Source organism: Ornithodoros turicata, chromosome 10 (assembly GCF_037126465.1).
Source record: "Ornithodoros turicata isolate Travis chromosome 10, ASM3712646v1, whole genome shotgun sequence".
NCBI lineage: Eukaryota > Metazoa > Arthropoda > Arachnida > Ixodida > Argasidae > Ornithodoros > Ornithodoros turicata.
Window position 1 is genome coordinate 5966622 of NC_088210.1, and position 19757 is coordinate 5986378.

General features: G+C 44.3%; 2 protein-coding genes across 10 annotated transcripts in view; one reads left to right on the forward strand and one right to left on the reverse strand.

Moving 5' to 3' along the window:
* Positions 1 to 7004, reverse strand: part of LOC135370775 (zinc finger protein 64-like) — a 24805-nt gene extending 17801 nt beyond the window's left edge. For 2 of the 5 annotated variants that reach the window (XM_064604606.1, XM_064604611.1), the window contains exon 1: positions 1888 to 2544. The gene's annotated coding sequence lies outside the window, so the exon portion shown is untranslated. The other 3 variants (XM_064604609.1, XM_064604610.1, XM_064604607.1) reach the window with 3 other exon arrangements.
* Positions 6498 to 14555, forward strand: LOC135370773 (zinc finger protein 184-like). Of its 5 annotated transcripts, none has more exons than XM_064604603.1 (6): positions 6498 to 6784; positions 6869 to 7043; positions 8259 to 8325; positions 10146 to 10254; positions 11480 to 11510; positions 12980 to 14555. In XM_064604603.1, exons 2-6 carry the CDS (start codon positions 6953 to 6955, stop codon positions 14119 to 14121), a joined length of 1440 nt encoding a protein of 479 aa, XP_064460673.1. In that variant the 5' UTR covers positions 6498 to 6784; positions 6869 to 6952; the 3' UTR covers positions 14122 to 14555. The 5 variants fall into 5 exon arrangements, with proteins under 5 accessions (XP_064460673.1, XP_064460672.1, XP_064460671.1 ...); XM_064604602.1 differs by having other exon boundaries at positions 6887 to 7043; XM_064604601.1 differs by having other exon boundaries at positions 6498 to 7043.
* Positions 14556 to 19757: the final 5202 nt, after the last annotated feature.

A 19757-nucleotide genomic window follows, 5' to 3' on the forward strand; every position in this document is an offset into this window, starting at 1 on the left:
ACTACTGCAATGGCAACAGCCTGAAAAAAGAAAGAAAAAAAAAGCAAAAAATGCCATTTCAAGGCACATCAATCGTCAGCTGCACCGAGATCTCCTAAGGAAGCGATGCAAGGAGGCCATGTACTGGCCCTTTAACTTTTTGTTTTCCACGCTCCTGATGACAACGGCAGCAAGGTTGTGACGCAAAGTTATCTGAAAGAAAGGCGAGAAGGAAACAGGAAATCCTTCTTCCACTGCATCTTGTACTAACTTGACAGAGAACAGAACTATGTCTCGAAACTACGGTTGTTGCTTTTTTTTTTTCAGCTGTTACCAAAGTAGTAGGGAATGTATTTTGTAATGCAACAGAGTAAATCTGACATGCTGTTTCTGTAAAATAATGTGAGCTTGACTAGGAAAATTTCAGAGATAAGTTGGGAAAATTCAATTTCTCCCAAATTAAACTTTATAAAAGAGACCACAAGTAATGGCAAAATCCCCCCCCCCCCCCAGATGAGTACGTTTTAACCAGACAAGTGCTGCAGACAAGTAGATTTCTTGATATGTTTTTTTTTTAAATCACTCTACATGAAACATTGTCTATAAACTATGAAATGGGCAGCAATTTATCGATTAATAAGAAACCAATTTACTTTGCAAAAACACAGCGGAAAGTCTGAAAGTGGTGTGGGCCACCATTCATATTGCTGCACTTCTTAAGAATGTTTTAGAACAGTCACTAGACTACATTTATGACAGACATCCCAACACAACATATTATTCGTACATCTCTTCCAGAAGCATTCAGTAACAGCAGTGAGATTATGTTATAAGCCACACTTTTATTTTATTTTTTTTTAACTTTTCCGCAGCTGCGACAGAATGTTACCGACCTCACTGCAGGCTACAAGATCTATCCTGCGAGATGCAGCTGACCTTGTGGGAATCTAGGAAGAGCTGACGACTTAAGACGTCATTCGTGACCGAGCCAGGAAATACGGGGGTTTCATCCGTCTGAAATTGCTTAGTGACGTCTGCTGGCGTATCAGAGTCAGGAGAAAGGTGTTTTGATTTTGGGACTCCATCTCCTTTGTAAACAATGAAAGTCCTTGAGCCCACACATGACAGTACAATTAAATCCCTACTTTCGCTCTTGGTGTGTGTGTTTTCCTGATTTCCAAAAGCCTGGCCAACAATGAAAGATAAAAGAGCCCTGGACTGGTAATCCAGAAGATGTGGGTTCGAGTCCTACAGCTGGCTAAACTTTTCAGTGACTTTCATCGTTAATTTCTTGGGCAACTTGAGGCTTTGTATGTATTTGTCCTTTCTATGTTGTTCCAGCCTCAGAACATCAGTTCTGTCTCCTGGCCAACAGTTTAGTGTGCCCTGAAGTCCTCGACGAGGTTCAAATCCATAATATGCGATCTACGCAAACACGTTATCGAGTGATACATCGAGGCCGGCTGAAAAGGATGATGCAATTAAACGTAGAAAACATAGAACAACAAATCAGCAGACACCTTCCAACGCCCAGTTGCAAACTGAGGTTCAGCTGTGCCTGGTTTCTTGGGAAGGGAGGGCAAGTGACTTTACGTGACTTATGCAAAAAAAAGAAGAAAAAAAATTAGCACGCGCGTTAGACACGAAATATTCGTCAACACACGCTTATCATTTCCTTTCCTGCACTTTTCAATCACTTCCCCGAGCTCCACAAAAGCTAGTCTTCGACGACTGCGGAAGGGGATCATAAGAGGACGACAAGTAGGTTGTCACAAATAACACACATTTTCACAGCACATGTCGTGTGCACACACGACATTAGTAGACTACGTATGCAGCATCCTGCACTTGTTCCCATGCAAGATTAACAAAAACACCACACTACACACACAGTCGTCACACACTCACCGCCCTCGATCTAGCAGCTAGCAGCAAGAACTGGACGACACGAGCACAGGAGATGGTCGCGGTGCTGGCGTCGTTCGTTTGTCGAGCTATCTGTCACACACACTCACACAAACACGCACGCACACACGCACGAACATTAATTTTCCACGAAAACTTAGGAAGATAGGAGTGATGGTTCAATCAATCTGTTCACTAGCTCTTGTTTCGATGCACGCCTCGATGCAATTATTTACGTTGATGTTGATGCTAATGGTGCTACTGGTCCTACGTATGCCGCGGTGGTGACGAGCCGTTCGTTCACATAAGACGAAGTTTCCAGCACCCGTTCAAAATCCCAGATATTAAAATCACCAAATCAGAGCTTGTACGAGCTTGTCCCGTGTTTCAAAGTGGGATGTCACCATGCATATCACTCAGCAACGCACCAGTGACTTATTCGCTGGTTCCGCTTGTTGAACTGTGGTAGCGAAGGTCATGCTGAAGACTGAGAGGTGATGGGTTCGATTCCCACCATTGGCTGTGCCGTCCGAGGTTTTCCGAAGACTTTCCAGACGAATATTCGGCGCAGTTTCCATGAAGTCTGCCCAGGACGCACACTCTTTCCTGCTGTCCTCTCTCCATCTGTTCACATCTGTATGCCGCTCATAGGCACAGTTGCTTCGCGGCGCTAACACAGAATTAGCGCCACACAAATAGGCTTTACGTGTCAATCTACCCCCTGCACTGCAGTGAGTAAACATATGACATCCACTTATGACTAGCTCAGCAACGAAGTAACACAGACAGACAAGAGACACATAGCTCGAATAGCACGATGTACTGGTAGAGCGAACACTAACATACCATAGCACTGTAGTAATTAGAGCATCCACAAATTTCGAGTGGCTCACAGCAGAGTTCGAGGTAATTCGTTACCGTAACTAAGTTCCTTTTTATTTTGGTAACTTGTAACTTAACTCGTTACTTTTGCGCCGTGGTAACTTTCAGAGGAAGTTGTTTCTTTTTCAGGTAACTTTGCCAAAGTAACTTAAGTGAAGTTCCAAGTTACTTTTAATTTGCTTTTTCAGTCACGTTCACATATTTCCTTGTTTTCTCTCCAGTTCTTTCGTGGCAATGTACGCCATAAAACGTTATATTCAATCAATGAGAGTATTTTATTCAGGAAGCAAGAACTGCTGCCATTGAAATGAGGCTGAACCATTGTGCGCCCAGAGAGAGTAAGATGCAAAGCATTCCGATTGTTGGACATAAACCAAAACGATCTAAGTGTGTTGCACTCCTCCGCACACAACTTAAGGTCGAATTGAACTGCTCACACGCGCTGCAGCTGTGTGGTGCTATTTTGCTTCCGAAGTAACTTGGAAGTAGCTGGTTCTTTTTTTTTTAAGTAACTCCGTAACTGCGAGTTAAGTTTCAGGCTGAAGAACTTCGTTATTACCTTAGTTCCATTTTTCACGCGGTAACTTAACTCGTAATGAGTTCTTTTCGCGTGTAACTTCTCGATCTCTGCATAGCACTGGAATATGTAGTAATTAGAAAATCCACAAATTTCCAGTGGCTCAAGGGGCACAATTTATTCTTTTTCTTTTAACATGCCTGGAAACACTTATCACTGCTGACCATCCGACTTCTGTCGCTCATGTTCACTGTTCCTTTCCGACATGTTGTCATTGGACAAGCTTCCCCAAAATGGTACCTTTGGTAGGGCATTTGGGAAAGGGAAAATGAGGCGAAATCCTCCTCTCCCGCATAAACTCCCAACAGAACCCCTCCCAAAATATTGTTCTAGTTCCGACACTAATGCCAGCCGTCCGAAGATCTCCACGGTACAACACATACTTCCCCATTCAAACCTGCGAATTATTAAACTGCAAGATTAGTTCCTTCTACGGCATTACTTTTGAACAGCACTTCCCTTTCCTTTTTGTTTACAAGTACCAGACAGAAGCATCTAGTCGTTTGGTGCTATATCAGACATTGCGAATAATTCTTAAGATTCGTACCTCTCTGCGAACCGTCAATTAATTGAATCTGGTATCTTTGAGCCAGGTTCATTACCGTAAATCCCGTATGCGCAACATACGGTGTTTTGCCGATTTTGTTGTTGTTTTTCCACTTGTGAAACAGGTATCCCGCAGCTGTTGTTCTTGTGCTTTGACAGCTGCTGTTGCATCCCTCTGTGCCATTTTTTAAATTGTGTCACGCAACGATTTCTGTAACTTTTCGTGTCATTCACTGGACTTCATGGATAGTGTATATACAGGGTGGTTCAGTCAAATCCCCGGGCTAAATAATTCTCAAACCGGTGCACCACTCGAAGAACTTCCTTTTTTACGAGTGTCTGTCAGATACCACCTACAAGCTGCGCACCGTGTGAATGAGTGGGAGGCACTCACTATTTAAATAAAAATTCAAACGAGTTTCGTCAAAAAACGTTACTCCTAAAGCAGGGCACCGTCAGTATTAAAATGGGTGCTACCCCTTTTGGGAACTTTAGTGGACACCTTTCAAAGAAAAAATCTGCCACCGAAGCCGGTAATTTGTTGCAGTAGTTAATTGGTTTCAGTTTACATATTTTCGTTGTGGCTGGTTGTGGTGAAGCGCCAAGAGGACGCTCTTCCACTCCGTTGTCCACCAATGAATTATGTCCTTTCGCACTTCACCGTGACAAAGTATGTATGTAAACCAAAACCAATTAATTACTGCAACAAATGACCTGCTTCAGTGGCAGATTTTTCTCGAAAAGGTGTCCACTGAAGCCCTTAAAGTTACGTGGCCCACTTAGAAGTTACATTGTTTCATGAAACTCATCTGAAGTTTTATTTAAATAATGAGCGCCTCCCACTTATTTGCATGGTGCGCAGCTTGCAGGCAGTGTCAGGCAGATACTTGTAAAAAGGAAAGTTCTTCGATTGGTGCACCCATTCGTGAATAGCCCGGGGATCTAACTGAAACATGCAGTATATGTGTGATGTACAGAGACAGAGAGAAATTGCTGGCCTTAGGGGGGTCATACCCAGGTCCCCTCTTTGCGGTTAGATAACATATAGTCCAGGTATTAGGTATGGCACCTGATGAAGGACGGACTCCATCCTAAAGCTTGTTTTTCAGTAAAATAAATGTTTCAATACCTGTTTTATTTCCCCTTTATAGGATTGCGACGGGCCTTGGGTCATTTGGGCCCCTGATGAGGACCATGGAGTCACCCCCCTTTCTCACCAGCCCTGGTGGTGTATTGACTGACTAGAGTAGCTTGATGGGCTTGTTGGTACAGGTCCCGACAAAAGTTTACGGAACACGGGAGCAGTGTATTTTCTCCTCGGTACGACACCCTAGCGGCAAGCGGAAGCTGGCGAAATCAGGCCAGTTCACTGCCTCAGAGGGGTGGACGACTGCGCTCTTAGCGACACACAGCGGTAGTTTCGGTATGATTACTGTTGTATGTGCCCGCGAAGTCAGTTGGACTTAACTGTAGTGCTCGTCAACAACTCGTGACTCACGTCAGTTGCTTATCAATCAATCAATTATCAATTTCAGCGTCCATTGTTTATCAGCTCGTCACGTGTCGTCCATAATAAAGCAACTGTTTACCAGATACCTTTCTTTCTCTTGTCTACATATCATGGCTTTCCAATAAAAGCAATACACCGTAAAGTGTTGCCACTATGATTCATCCTTGTTATCACGATGATAGCGGCGAGCTCCCTGTCTCAACAATCGGTGAATCACGTGTTGTTGGCGAGCACAACAGTAAAATACAACTCACTTTGCAGGCACATACAACAGTAGTCATACCGAAACTACCGCTGTGCATCGCTAAGAGCACAGTCGTCCACCCCTCTGAGGCAGTGAATTGGCCTGATTTCGCCAGCTTCCGCTTGCCGCTAGGGTGTCGTACCGAGGAGAAAATACACCGCTCGCATGTTACGTAAACTTTTGTCGGGACCTGTACATGACTCGCAATTTCCCCTCCATACCATTGGTTATAAATGTGCTTGTGTTGTTCAGTAAAAACTTGTTGATAGTGGAGCCTCTGTTTGTGTGTCTTCTTGTGTTGTTGTCCCTGTTTAGACTGCTCCTTGTTCTCCGAGAACCTGGTGGTGTATATCATGTATGAGTAATCGGCAGTATTATGACCCATACACATGAGGGTCCTTGCTTGGGGATACACACACACTTAAAAGATAAGTGTTCCCTCAGTCTCAAGGAATGTCATCAGCTCTAGATTATCACCAGTTTGCTTGCATCCTCCCTTTATGTTCAATGAGCAATGAAGCCATTTCGACAAGCACAGAGAAACCGTGGTAAAGTACCTGCCTCGAAATATCATCACACAAATACCTCGGCAGACGCACCTGTCACAAATACACGAAAACAACACAACCCCGACAACTGTGCGTCGACCACGGCTTTTTTCAGCACGTTCCGTTAAAAAGGAAAAAGAAAAACAACGACCGCTTGCTGGAGAGTCATAAACAGACGCGTGACGTCAGTTAATATAGCGAGCGCCCCTTGGCGCCCCCACATATGCTGGCAGTTATTTCATCGTGCATAGAACTTATTTTTCTTTCACTCAGTTTTTGCTTGTAGTGCGCAGAAAAAGTTTTAGAGAACGAGTACAGTTGAAGGCAATCCCATTTCGAAAAATGTCACGTGCATCGTGTACCCGTTTTAGTAGTTTTGTGGCAGCTTTCTCCCTTTGATGTTGATGCATAACAGCAAATTCGTCGAATTATCTCATTCTCTTAGATACATTTGGAATGCGTTCTAGAAAACCTAGTAATATAGCGTAACGTTCAAGTAGTTTCCCCTATGTTACAGGAGGCTAGCGTTGACCATCCAGTGACACGGAACGCTCAAATGTTGTTGCATACGTAAGGTTCTCGATGTCCCGAAGGTATGTGCGTTGTTACTAACCTAACAGATTAGCCTTTCTCACACAATGACGTGTTCTTCATCTGTTAGATACATGTTGTCGTAGGCGTTGTCGTTGTTTCAGTTTTCGTCACCCGCCAAAATAAAGGAGGCGGCGTCGAGACGGCGGCTAGCATTATATTCGGCGGCCATGAGCCATCCATGCACGATGTTTGAAGCGGGGAAGCCGCCGCCAGTGTGCTGCTGCCGCCGGGAGCAACAGAATCACCGGCTTCGTTTTCGTATGTGGTGACAGTGGCAACGCCCAGAAGACCAAAAGCTGGCTTTGAAGAGTTTCCGCGCATTTAATATTTACACAACGCTAACATAAAACGATAGCAGATGTCGTTGTCCGAAGCGACATTTTACCGGATGCTGAGATTTCATCTCAAAACACAACGGTGTGAGAGCAAATCGCAAAAGTGATTACATTTCGGCCCATTCACCGGTGGACGCATTGACCATGTGCGCGCATGTAGTAGTTTCTGCGCACTGCTTGTACCTTAGCGTGTCACGCGACTGCCTTTGCTCGGCTAGTCTCCTTAAAGACCATTGCTAAAAGTGACTCATGATTAGGAACGGGAAAGTACCGTTGATAATAGTGACTTGCGCACACCTGCAAGGCGGGAATTTCTTAGGCAAATTGAGGCTTTGTATGTATTTGTCCCTTCGATGTTGTTCCAGCCTCAGAACATCAGTTCTTTCACGTTTAACTTAGGTCTGTTGCGTGGTTGTTTTGCGTATTAGGACAGGCACACGCTTTCACGACGTCTGCGGTGGCCACACACCGATTATTTTGTCCAAAGAAACCTGTCAAACAATATATATTGTAAAAACTATATATAAATATAATATATATTGCAAAGAATATATTGTACACAGGGGGTCGGGCCGCGTCAAGCTGCGCACTAGCAGCTTTCTGCCTGACCTCCCCACCAACTTGTTTGGAAAAATAAAGAATTGAATTGAATTGAATTAAAATGTCCCGATCACGCAACACTTTGGGGGAGGGAGGGACGAAGCGCTGGTTCGGCCTCTCATACAAAAGCACGCTTCGAGACTGGGGATCATGTTTCGACCAGGGATCGGAACCGGGACTGAACCAGAACCGAAAAACTCTAAAAACCCGCATCTTTCGCTCAACCGTAACTGAACCGAACAAGTATATATTTTTTTCTCGCGTTGAACAGAACTGGAACGGAACCGAAATAAATTTAAGCGGTCACTGTTCTTGCTTTTAACAAATGGCAGTCGCTTAAAATTGACTTTCCTGAACCGGTTTAAACCAGTTTGAACAGCTATTTTGCGCTGTAGCGGAGCCGAACCGGAGCCGAATCCGTATGTCTGAACCCGAACAGAACCAGAAAAAATAACGGTTCCAATCCCTGGTTTTGACTGCCGCACAGCGCCGACCGTGTGCTTCGGCTATTTCTAACTTTTATTTCTGCCGTTTGCAGTTTTTCTGTGGTATGCTGAATTTGCCAAAAAGTTTCTTGTTTGCCTTGCACAACATGATGCTTGCCAGTAAGTATATGCAGAAAATGAATGAGAAGCAGAAGTGCATGCAAAAGTGGCTTAAGATGCATCTTGCGTATTATTATTATTGTACTTTGTCTCGTAGGTTCCAATTAATCTTGATTTGCTTCAACTAATTTTCCAGCAGTCCCAGGTCTAGTCCACTTCGTTCCGACACACATGTCAGCAAAGTGTTTTAAAAGGACTGGTAACCAATTGATTTCCTAAAATGCAACCGCCGATTCATTAGCCACCCTATTGGCCCAATATCAACCGTTCTGACTGACAATAAAAATGTGAGGCACGCCTCCAATGTCGTTGACGGTGAGGGCCCATGCGCGGACAAGAAATCTTCTACCGAAAACTGCCCCAGGGTGGTTACCGGAAATACCCCCGTCGGAAATACCGTTCCACGCCTGTTACGGAGCGTATCGGATGTTACAAGGGCACTACTAAACGATGATTTTTCACAGATGAAAGTGACTTAAGAAAGCTGTCACTCTTCTGGAAATGTAGGTCGGGCCTTACATTGTCTCACTGCCAGTAAGTACAAAGCAAACTAGCTGAGGTGGGCTCCGTCTACAAACCAACGCAACACACAATGCCTCCATGATTACCAGTTAGGGATGCCATTGTAGTGTAAAGGCAGCACCGCTAACAGGTAATCCGGAGGCTCCAGGTTCAACACCTGGCACTGCCGGTCATTGCCATTTTCCATTCACTTGCCCACATTTGTGTCCATCGGGACAAAAAAACATATCATATGGACACAGAAACAAGTTTTGTAGCGTTTTGCCATGACACAAGCGATCGTTGTCATTGCTGTGGTGCAAGTACGTGGCTATTTGCATGATGAGCAGATCTAGTTGCTGCAATGCTTCAGACCTATGTCCTAATGATATCCATAGTGGTTTACAATGAAAGTTACGCAGCCCATGCGAGAAATCTGATTTAACGAGTTTTCAGGTTGGGTGTACTTACGACTTGCAGGAAGTGATGGCCTTTGTCAAAAATATTGTTCTTGTCAGCACTCAATAGACCAGTTTCCGCAGGTGACGTCACAAGGCCAATGTGCGTAAAAAGAAATTAACAGAGAGTCAGGGACAATGACAACACAGCTTGCCAGAAATTACCATTCGATACCACCTGAGTCAATCTGCAACTACATTCGGCAATCAGGAGTCGTCGTGTTCGTGTGCCCATACAGCAATGGCGTCTTTTCTTTGTAAACGGAAACAGGCCCATATATCAGAGGGCTGCTATATTTCATCATTACACCAACATTAAGGACACGAGGAAGCATTGCTTATTTTTAAAGCACAGTGTTGCAGTGTACATAAAATTACGTGGCTGCAGGTTGAAACAGTCTTGTGGAATCTGTCAGCCAGTAGGGGTTTGAGGGCTCTAACCCTATGCCTGAAATTGTACCTTTGTGGTGCGTTTGGGAGAGTGAATCAGGGCAAGATCCTCCTCCCTGTGTAAAGTCCCCGTAGAACTCATCCAGAAATATTTTTCTGGCTATGTCCCGGGTGTATGTCACCCATGTACAAGAAACCGGGAAAGTGCTGTTTGCAATGTGCGCATCAAAGGAATATTGTCCTTGGTCAGTGATAGTCATTTGGACGTTGCTTAGATGTGGTACGTGATATTTATTGTGAAGCAGTGCAGTGTGTTTAAAAAAAATGCTTTCTCATAAAATCTGATAGCCTACCACAAAAATTTCCGTACACCTTAGAGCATCCCTCGCGAGATGCTTTGGTTTTGACAAAAAATCTTATTCACTCGAAGTGTTTGGAATGCACATAATCACATTTGCTTTTGTGTTGCAGGATTCTGGATCATGCCATGCATAATATTGACTCAGTTGAGTGCATGTCACCATCCTGTGCTGCCCCAATGTGTCTGAAGAAATTGAAAGATTTTTGCGAAACAAGAAATGTGATTTCAGTTGTATACTATACTTTTGTTGCACGTAGAGATGACTTCAATGTTTTTTACTTTCACTGGAAGTTCTCTTCCCTTGTTTTTGAACAAGCTTTTATTGGAACGTACTCAAGATACAGAGGATCAGAGACGTTCTTTTTCTAACACAAGTGGCTTGTATTTGAGGCCAGGTTGCAAAACTTTGCAGTTTGTATTTTGCGAGCTGTCAGTCTGTGTTACAGTGGCTACACCCGTACCAAACAGGAAGAAACAATGGCAGCGTGTAACATCAGCTCGGTCCAGAATGCCATTTCTTACAATAGTTGCGCTACACATCAGATTGGAATGACATGAAATGTGACGACGTTGATGTGGGTCTCCCACTAGCTGTGTAAGAGATGGGGTGTTTGAAGAACATAAACATGTTGAAAGAGACTGAAAATACCCATACGATCACAAAAGTGAGAAAATTTGCTTTATTTCATAATCGACGGTTGCACGATGTTGGGAAAGCTGGCTCATATGGCCCGTTAGGTCGCAGTTTACAACAAAAGCAAATATGTAAAAGAGCAATTGTCAACAACACCAACAATACTGTTTTTGTGTAACCACATAAAATAATCACGCGGTGCGCAGCACAAAATGGCTTTATGGTGGCTTTATGGAATTTTTAAATTGCTCCTGTGCTCTGACAATGGGAGTGAGGGATCTCAATTCGTGGAAACTATCATTCGGAAGAATGTCACTAAATATCTCTGTATAGCGTGGCACAAGTGACAGTCATTAACACTTAGGCACATTAACTTAACATTAACTTAACAGATTAGGCACTTCATTTCATTTTTCGTGCTCGTGTCGCAGGGGTATTAATTTATTGCGACTTGCTCAACGCAAATAATGTAATATAGCTTTGTGTACAGGTAACTGAGCTAGGTTTCTAGAAGGTACCTTTTGGTTTCCTTACATGCCACGCTACTGTTGTGCTTAGCTATGTGCTATTCTATTCAAGTCCTTTGACTAAGTACTAAGGGCACTGATTTTTATACTTCTATGTGATGTAGTGTGTAGTCTTCCACTGGATATTTCACTGTTTTCGTTGGTAGAATATCTCATGCGGTGTGATCACTCCAGATGATAAATATTTTGTGCTCTTGTATGTGCGGTCAGTCCAGATTTTGAAGACCCGTTTCTCCTCTTGTCCTTGATGGTGTTGCCTTTTTCAGGCTCTACACCTGCCAAGAACAGCACAGTGCACGTGATCTTTCTAAGAAGTAAGATATGAAGCTTCACTAGTCTATTTTATGTATATGTTTCACGTAAAATAGTATAGTATTCCGATGCTTACACACACAGATACACCTGTGTATGTGTCCATGATTAAGGCCCCCCGGTTTTCTGCTGCGGCAAGTTCAAAATTTTGCGGCACTGACTCGTAAGTTCCTCAGTTTTCTGCGGGAAGGAGTCAGTGGCTGCTTGGAACGGGAAACATTTCATTTTCTTGGGTAATGTGGGAAGAAAAAATATTTTATAAAATTACAGATTCAAAGCACTGTTGTGGATCAACATTACATAAGTGGCATTTTGTGTTCTCCTGCGATGCGGTCTGTCGCCTCCAATCATTTTATACTGGCTGAAAGATATTTCAGCATCTGAAGAGTTTATAGGAACTTTATAGGAAGGAGTTTAGAATACATGCCCTGGGGAAGTTACATCTTTGGGACACCCTTTTTGTGTTTCTGGGCCAGACATCATATCATAATCTCCCCCCCCCCCCGTAACACCGCTAAACTGCGCAAGGGAGGGACACCACCCTTTTCTCAGATGAAGTATCCACAACAAACCTGGGCGAATGTTATTTTAAAAGCTAAACTACAATCTGTCTGTGTTGGTCCAGCAGCATGGGAGATTTCGTAAAGCAGGCTTCACCTCATGCAGACAAGCGTCATGGGGGCCAGCTTTCGGGAGGTATCGTTCATATTCGGCGAATAGTCAAATATTTGGAAACCCGCATATTGGGCATTTGATTCGCGAGTCGAATACTTAGAGTGATTGATATTCAATTCGAATTCGAGAACTCGAGTGTCCATAGTGTCCACACTACCCTCAAAATAAGGGATTCCGCGAATTTTGCGACCGCTGAAAGGTCGCGAAATTCGCGAAAATTAATACATTGCAAATAGAAATATGCTTACAGTACACAATGATAGTTCAGCAGAAAGCAGAGTGTAAGTGCATCTATCCGTAAACCACATGGGTAAACTAGCGTGCAAGCAAGCGCCGGCATCCCCCGATGGTCCACGCCCTCATAGAGAGTGCGGCGGGGATAGAAACTTCTCCAGTCACCGGCGGGCCGTACCGTGCGAAGCGGAGAGCGATCGAGGGGCAATGGTTGGGGAAACATACAAAAGAAACAACAGGACGCAGTACTGACTGTAACCAACACTACAGTTTATTATCGAAACATGTGGTTTTAGCTTTACCGAGGCATACCTTAATCATTCAATGGCAGGCAGGCATACACATGCACAGACAAACAGGCGCACAGTAGAGACAGAGCTAGCGCTGAAATTTGTGGCCGTAACCATCCTGGGAATTTTTTAAAATATTATCAACCAACCTGTCCACACCCTGGTTTTGTTTGACTAATTGTTATTCATTTTTCCCTCTGTTCAGCTGCTTCTAGAGGCCACGTGAATACTAGGAAACAAGTTAGATTTACTTGTGATGTTTGAATTTGCAGAACAAAACGAAGCACCCGCTAGGGCAGAAGTGAACAAGCCAGCAGCAACTGTCCAGGAGCTTGCAAGGACGTCATCCCGTCAACTGCCAGCATGCCAGTCCAAGACAGTCACACTGCCAGAGACTTCAGCAAACAAACCAATGCAGATAATTGTCATGGCACCTTCAGAATCGCCCACAACTGGTTCACCGCAGACAGTAACAAGTGGGTCACCCCAACAGAAGGGCAGGACATCACCACGCATCGTGGCACTTCCTCAGACAACAAAATTGCTGAGGGGTGTAAGAATCCTTCCACCTAAGCAGACGGCTTCTTCGTCCCGTGGGGAAATGGTCCCTGCGCTGGAAATCAAAGCAATACCGCCTCAGCCCCCAGCATCATCTACTAGGGTTGTTACTACCGCGACTGTGGCAGGCAGCTCAGCAGCTCCTGCCCCGTCAGGCACTCCCACTATAGAGCAGGCAGTAAGTGTGCAGGGGCCAAGAACGAGGTCCCGAAAAGGTGCAGAAATACAGACTACACCCAGAGCTTTGCGCAAAACCACGGGAAGACCAGCCATCTTGCGGAAGAAGAGGGCTGCGCGGAAGAAAGAGGGCACCCAGGCACCCACGCGTCAGAACGTGATCACTCTTGCACTTCACGAAGCAAAAATTGGTCAGGAGGTCATCGTCGACGCTGCCGATCAGGACGTCACAATCGAAGGTGAATGCGTCAGTGCCGAAGCTTCAACAGCTGCAGGCCAGCAAGGTGCTGAGGCAGCGGGAAAGAGGACGATAACTTATACCGTCCAGAAAGGAAGCAAGACCCTGTACCTCTGCAACACCTGTCCCTATACCACAGGTAGGAAGTCCCATCTCGTCGAGCATGAGAGAAGTCACACTGGCGAGAAGCCATTCAAGTGCAGCTACTGCGATTACGCGTCAACGCGCAACTGCCACCTCAAGGATCACGAGCGTATTCACACAGGAGAAAAACCCTATAAATGTGATGTATGCGATTATTCTGCAAGCAGAAAGCATCATCTGAGAGATCACCTGAAGACCCACTTCAAACCTCAAAGGAAGAAGCGCAAAGTGGTTTCCGCCGATGAAAATGTTGATTATGAAATAGTCACAATAGAAGAGGAAAGGGAACAGCACTGAAGATAAGACGTGTGCTTCGAGAAAGATCATCTATATTTTTGGGACAGCCCAGTTCTTCTTTCAGCATCCCATTCAGAGATTGTTTGACACACTGCACCTCTTGATCTAGGACTTGCATCTGCACACCTTGAGTTTTCCCTCCGCTGACTTGTGTTATGTACTGCAAGTAGGGTTTCCAGTTTTCTATGATTATAATTTTTGAGAGCTCCCCAAGAAAATGAGCTCAAAACCAAATTACAGTGGCACAAGATGGAATTGGCTGATAATATCATGAAATAACGGATAACTTATCTTTGTCACCTATCGTCACCCTGCCTCGTAACACCACGGAAAATACTATCAGGGAAAACCAGAAATCGTAAATACAAATTATGAAAACCGCCTTTCATGTATCTTTATTGTGTCTACATTAAACGCTTCCCTTGTTCACTCTACTCCTGATTGAACTTGTAAAATGGCATACACTAACACAAGCGTGTATAGCAGTGGCGTAGCATGAGGGGGCCATAGGGGCAATCACCCCGGGCGGAAGATTTTTTTGGGCACAAATTTTTTACAGAGAGAAAAGCAGTTTGAAATAAAAACAGTAAAACTTTATCACTTGAACAGAAAACTACATTTTTAACATTGGGCGCTGTTTAAACGGCCTTCTGGGCGACTGAAGACGGAGGCAATTGAAGCGAGGCTCCATATACCACGCCAGTGCAAAATTGCATCCTGTGTGCTTGGGCAGTACACTGTGTGCGTTGAAACAGCAGAGCATATTCTCAAAGCTAAGCAACTGAAGCACGAAGTCCACGAAGCGCTTTTAACTGGATGGGTAGGGCATTCTGATGAATTTCTCTTATACAGGGTGTCTTTTCTTGTTTTTTTTCTTTTTGATACAAATTTTTCATGAAAAAAACTAGAAACTTTTCCTGGGCCAGTCGGCATACACCTGCAATTTAAAGTTTGTTTTATTCCTGGGCCGGTCGGCATGCACCTGCAATTTAAAGTTTGTTTTATCCCTGGGCCGGTCGGCATGCACCTGCAATTTAAAGTTTTTTTTTTCCTGGGCCAGTCGGCATACACCTGCAATTTAAAGTTTTTTTCCTGGGCCAGTTGGCATACACCTGCAATTTAAAGTTTTTTTTCCTGGGCCAGTCGGCATACACCTGCAACTTAAAGTTTTTTTTCCTGGGCCAGTTGGCATACATCTGCAATTTAAAATTTTTTTTCCTGGGCCAGTCGGCATACACCTGCAATTTAAAGTTTTTTTCCTGAGCCAGTCGGCATACACCTGCAATTTAAAGTTTTTTTTCCTGGGCCAGTCGGCATACACCTGCAATTTAAAGTGTTTTTTTTCCTGGGGAAGTCGGCATACACCTAAAATTTAAAGTTTTTTTTCCTGGGCCAGTCGGCATACACCTGCAATTTAAAGTTTTTTTTCCTGGGCCAGTCGGCATACACCTGCAATTTAAAGTTTTTTTTCCTGGGCCAGTCGGCATACACCTGCAATTTAAAGTGTTTTTTTTCCTGGGGAAGTCGGCATACACCTAAAATTTCAAGTTTTTTTTTCCTGGGCCAGTCGGCATACACCTGCAATTTAAAGTTTTTTTTCCTGGGCCAGTCGGCATACACCTGCAATTTAAAGTTTTTGTTTCCTGGGCCAGAATCAAAAATAACAAAGACGGTTAAGAGCATTAGCTGTTTACTATATACAGTCCATTTATTGTATTATCACTTGTCTGCCATTTTTCACATCATACACGATGATACACAATCAGTAAGACACCAACTCTGCGTTACTTTCCCAGAGTCTGGAAGCTCTTAGCCATCAAAGTGCTGTGTGTCCACAATCCTTCGCCCTTGAGCCCTAATTCCCCGTACGCATTCTAAAGCCTTTTGTGCCAACTGGCTGCTGTGCCTATTCATGTGCTGTTCACTGGTTTCCTCCACGTACAACTCCGACTCGTCTGTATGTCTGTCTGACCTTGTCGAGCCACCTCCTACTGATTGCGTTTTGTTTTTCATTTTCATTTTTTTGCTGATATTTGTATCGCGTTTGTATTTCTCTTCACCCTTACCCTTTTCTCTTGTACCATGTGACTGTTTTTTGATATATGCTTCACCACTTGTAACAGGTCCTCAAACCTGAAGAAGTGCAGCCTACTGCACGAAAGTCTTGTTTTTAATGTATATAGCAAACAGCTGATGCTCTTAACCGTCTTTGTTATTTTTGATTCTGCATCGCCGGAAACTTGCACATTGTTTTTTTTTTTTTTTTTTTTTTCACGTTCTACGATGTCACCTACTTTGTCAAGTTCCACCGGAGCGGAGCATCTCCCCCACATCGCATTAGTGGGTAACTCTTTAATCAAACTCGTCCCCAAATTTCTCAGCGACAATAAGCAACTCACGATCAAGTCTGTTCCTGGTGGTAAAATCCTGGACTTCATAAGTGTGGTGAATACTCTGCCTCAAGATGTTGACGTTATCTTTTTTCAAGTCGGATCCATCGACGTCGGTGAGACTTCCATTTTTCACTGTGTGGAACATTTTGACACCCTTTTGTCACACATCCGTTCCTCCCGACCACACGTTTTTGTGGTGATGTCAAGCATCCCCCCTCGCCTCCCGTCATTCTACCTGTCGTGTGACCAGTCCCGTTTTCTCTATGAGACTAACCGCAACATCAACTTCATGAACCAACATTTTTGGTACTTGTCAATCGTCAACGACGACATCGGCTTCATCCGACACAACCGCCTATATCAGTCTCCATGGGATTTTCTGGCGTTAGACGGTCACCACCTCAACCTCCGCGGGGCAAAAGTTCTTTCATCACACTATCGCAACTGCATCAAGCGTTTCTTCTCTTCCGCCGTTTGCTCACCCCTGGAGCCCAACAATACGTTTCACCTGAACCTCCAAGATTTTCCTCCGATTGACCTTCTTTCGCCGAGCCCGCAACCTCAAGCCCAACATGCCACAACTCCTGTCTCATACACAGCCCCGTTGAGCCCTGTTGTGCCACTTGCAGACCCGAGCAAGTCGGATTCTTGCCATCATCTTCTGTCTGTGCCTCCACATGCCACCCAGTGCGCACCACGTGACCTTAAATGTGACTCTACCTGCAACGCGTCTTCCGATGGTAATTACGTTCTTGTGCAGCCCTCAACTTCTTCGCCCCCAGTGCCCAGTGTGCGTGAATGTCCTCGTTTGGATACTGTGCACCCCACTGTAAGTGCCATCCATGTCTCCAGCTCGCTAGTTCGCCCGGTGTCCAACGACGACCTTCCGAAGCCTACGTCCCCTTCGTCTTCGAGAGGGGCCACTTTCAGGAAACCAGGATTCCGCACTTCACGGTACAACACACGAAGCTCAAGTTCACGTTGACTCATCTCGGACAATTCAAAGTCCCCTTCTTTCCTGAAGGCTCGAAAATTGTTAGATAAGAAAGCAAGGTTTGTTTCCCACTCGTATTTTTATACCGATTGCATTAGACAACACGTTGTTCCTAAAGGTTTGCTGCTGAGTGCATGTTCCTCATTTAAATTTCAATCTCCCCGTAATTCCAAAAGTTGGTCCAATATCTTGACCCATGCTTCCATAAGCCTGATCAGAATTTCACAGAATGAAGCCTCACATGTCATTAAGGACACAGACAATCAACTTCGACAACTTAGCCGTGTACTATCGCCGGATGAGCTGGATGAGCTGCGCTCTTTTTGTGTCCGTAAACTTTCTGTCCTGCAACGCACTAAGTCCAAGAAGGCGAAACGCGACGGCATTCAACTCACTCCGATTGAGGATCTTGATATTTGCGATGCTTTGACACCTCATACATATCCCAGTTCAGCCACAAACAACGTGGTATTCAATCTCGCTAACGTACCATTAAACAAAGCAGAAGTAAATGTGTTATCCAAAGGTCTCACCTTTGTGCCCACCCCTCCCAGCACTGACAATTTCGAAATCCTAAATGACCTTCTGAGCTTAGGTCGTAGAATGCACCTGCAGACGTTTTTCCACGGCAGTGAACATACAGAGATAACACCATTTAAGAAACCCTCAAGCTGGACACCAGACCCGTCGAAAACAAGCCCCATGATTGACAATTACATTAGAGCGGTTTATAACGATATTAAATGCCTAACTGTCATTGATAACAACGCTAATAATTTTAACTTATCTAAAGCAGAAAGGACGGCCTTAAGAGGGGATACGACCTCCGGCGGCCCCATGTATTCTCTATGGGCGAAACAATGCGATCTTTTGCAGCTAATACTGAACCGATTTGGACCAAAATGGCCTTGTTCGATAGATTTTAGAATTTCAAAAAATTCGCATTGGAGACATTTGCAATTTTTTTTGCAGAAGTTTTTAAAAACCTTACGAAAGCTGCAAAAAATTTATAAGTTCCGTCTCTCGCTTTTGGAAGTTCGTAGCTCGTTTACTGTAGCACATATGTGAAATGTAATCAGTAGCATTTACGCGGAATTCTTTCTTGAATATTTACGTGTCCATGTCATGTCTGTCCATGCCTCCAGTTGTTCACAATATTGAAAAAACTTAAGGTATGTACGGCTCCGTGAACTGCCCCGTCTTGCCATCGTACAGTAGCGCCACATTGCTGGTCAGAAGAGAACTTCATATAGTTCCGCAGAATGCAGTCACTGTTCTGGCACCCTATCCCAGAAGGGGTTTCCCCGGCAGCGGAAGCGCGAAATTGAGGTCGTGAAACCTGTCTGAAGAGATCCACGTTGAGTAGGTCGTCGCAAAATAATGGGAAGGCCTTGAGTGAGAATAGGGAGAATAGGCGGCATAGACCAGGAAAGGTTTGCTACACAGCCACACAATATTCGTCTCGCATCGCATGCACGTAAAAAGAACGGTAGGGTTAGGGGAGGTGAGGCACTGAGGCACAATGAGACCGAGTGGTGTTATCATTCGCTCTCCCGATCTGTTGAAATTGGAAGACAGTTTTCTTTCTTTTTTTTAATGAGGTAATATCAAACACTCAAAGACTGGATTATGGAAAGGCCGAAAAATAAGGAATTCCAAGAGGATGTCTGCGAAATAAATAATTTATGAATAAAACGTTGAAAAAGACTCCCCGTAGAAATTCACTTTTTAACAGAACTTTTTCAAAAGAAGCTCTTTCTCTATCCACAGCTGTAAGATCAACCCCAGTACACGAGGGATGCTGCCAAAAAGTGGCATGCGCTGGACAAGGTCATACAACGTTATTTTAAATGCATAAAAAGCATTTAGCACATTAATTCTCAATACCTGTCCTGAGCACAGCGTTGTGGATCGACCTGATGTAGCAGATGTAACTTTTCGAATATATATTTTCCCTTTCTTGGTGGCCTCTGGCTTTCGATAGTTCAGTCTTCCGAGTTCTCGGGCTCGGGGTCCAATGATGGGTGTAACAGGGGTGTCACATATTACACCCAAAAGAAGGGTGCTTTTTGGGTATATTGACTCAAAAAAATGGCAAGTTCTGAAAAAAAAAAAAAAAAAGAAGGCTTGCTCCCAAAATTCACGGAACACTATTTGCACTGATGTACTGCAACCTGCATTTGCAAGTCTGAGCGTCTTAGCTGCCTAGACTCTTGGAGACATGTTTACAAAAAGAAAGTGCCTGGTGG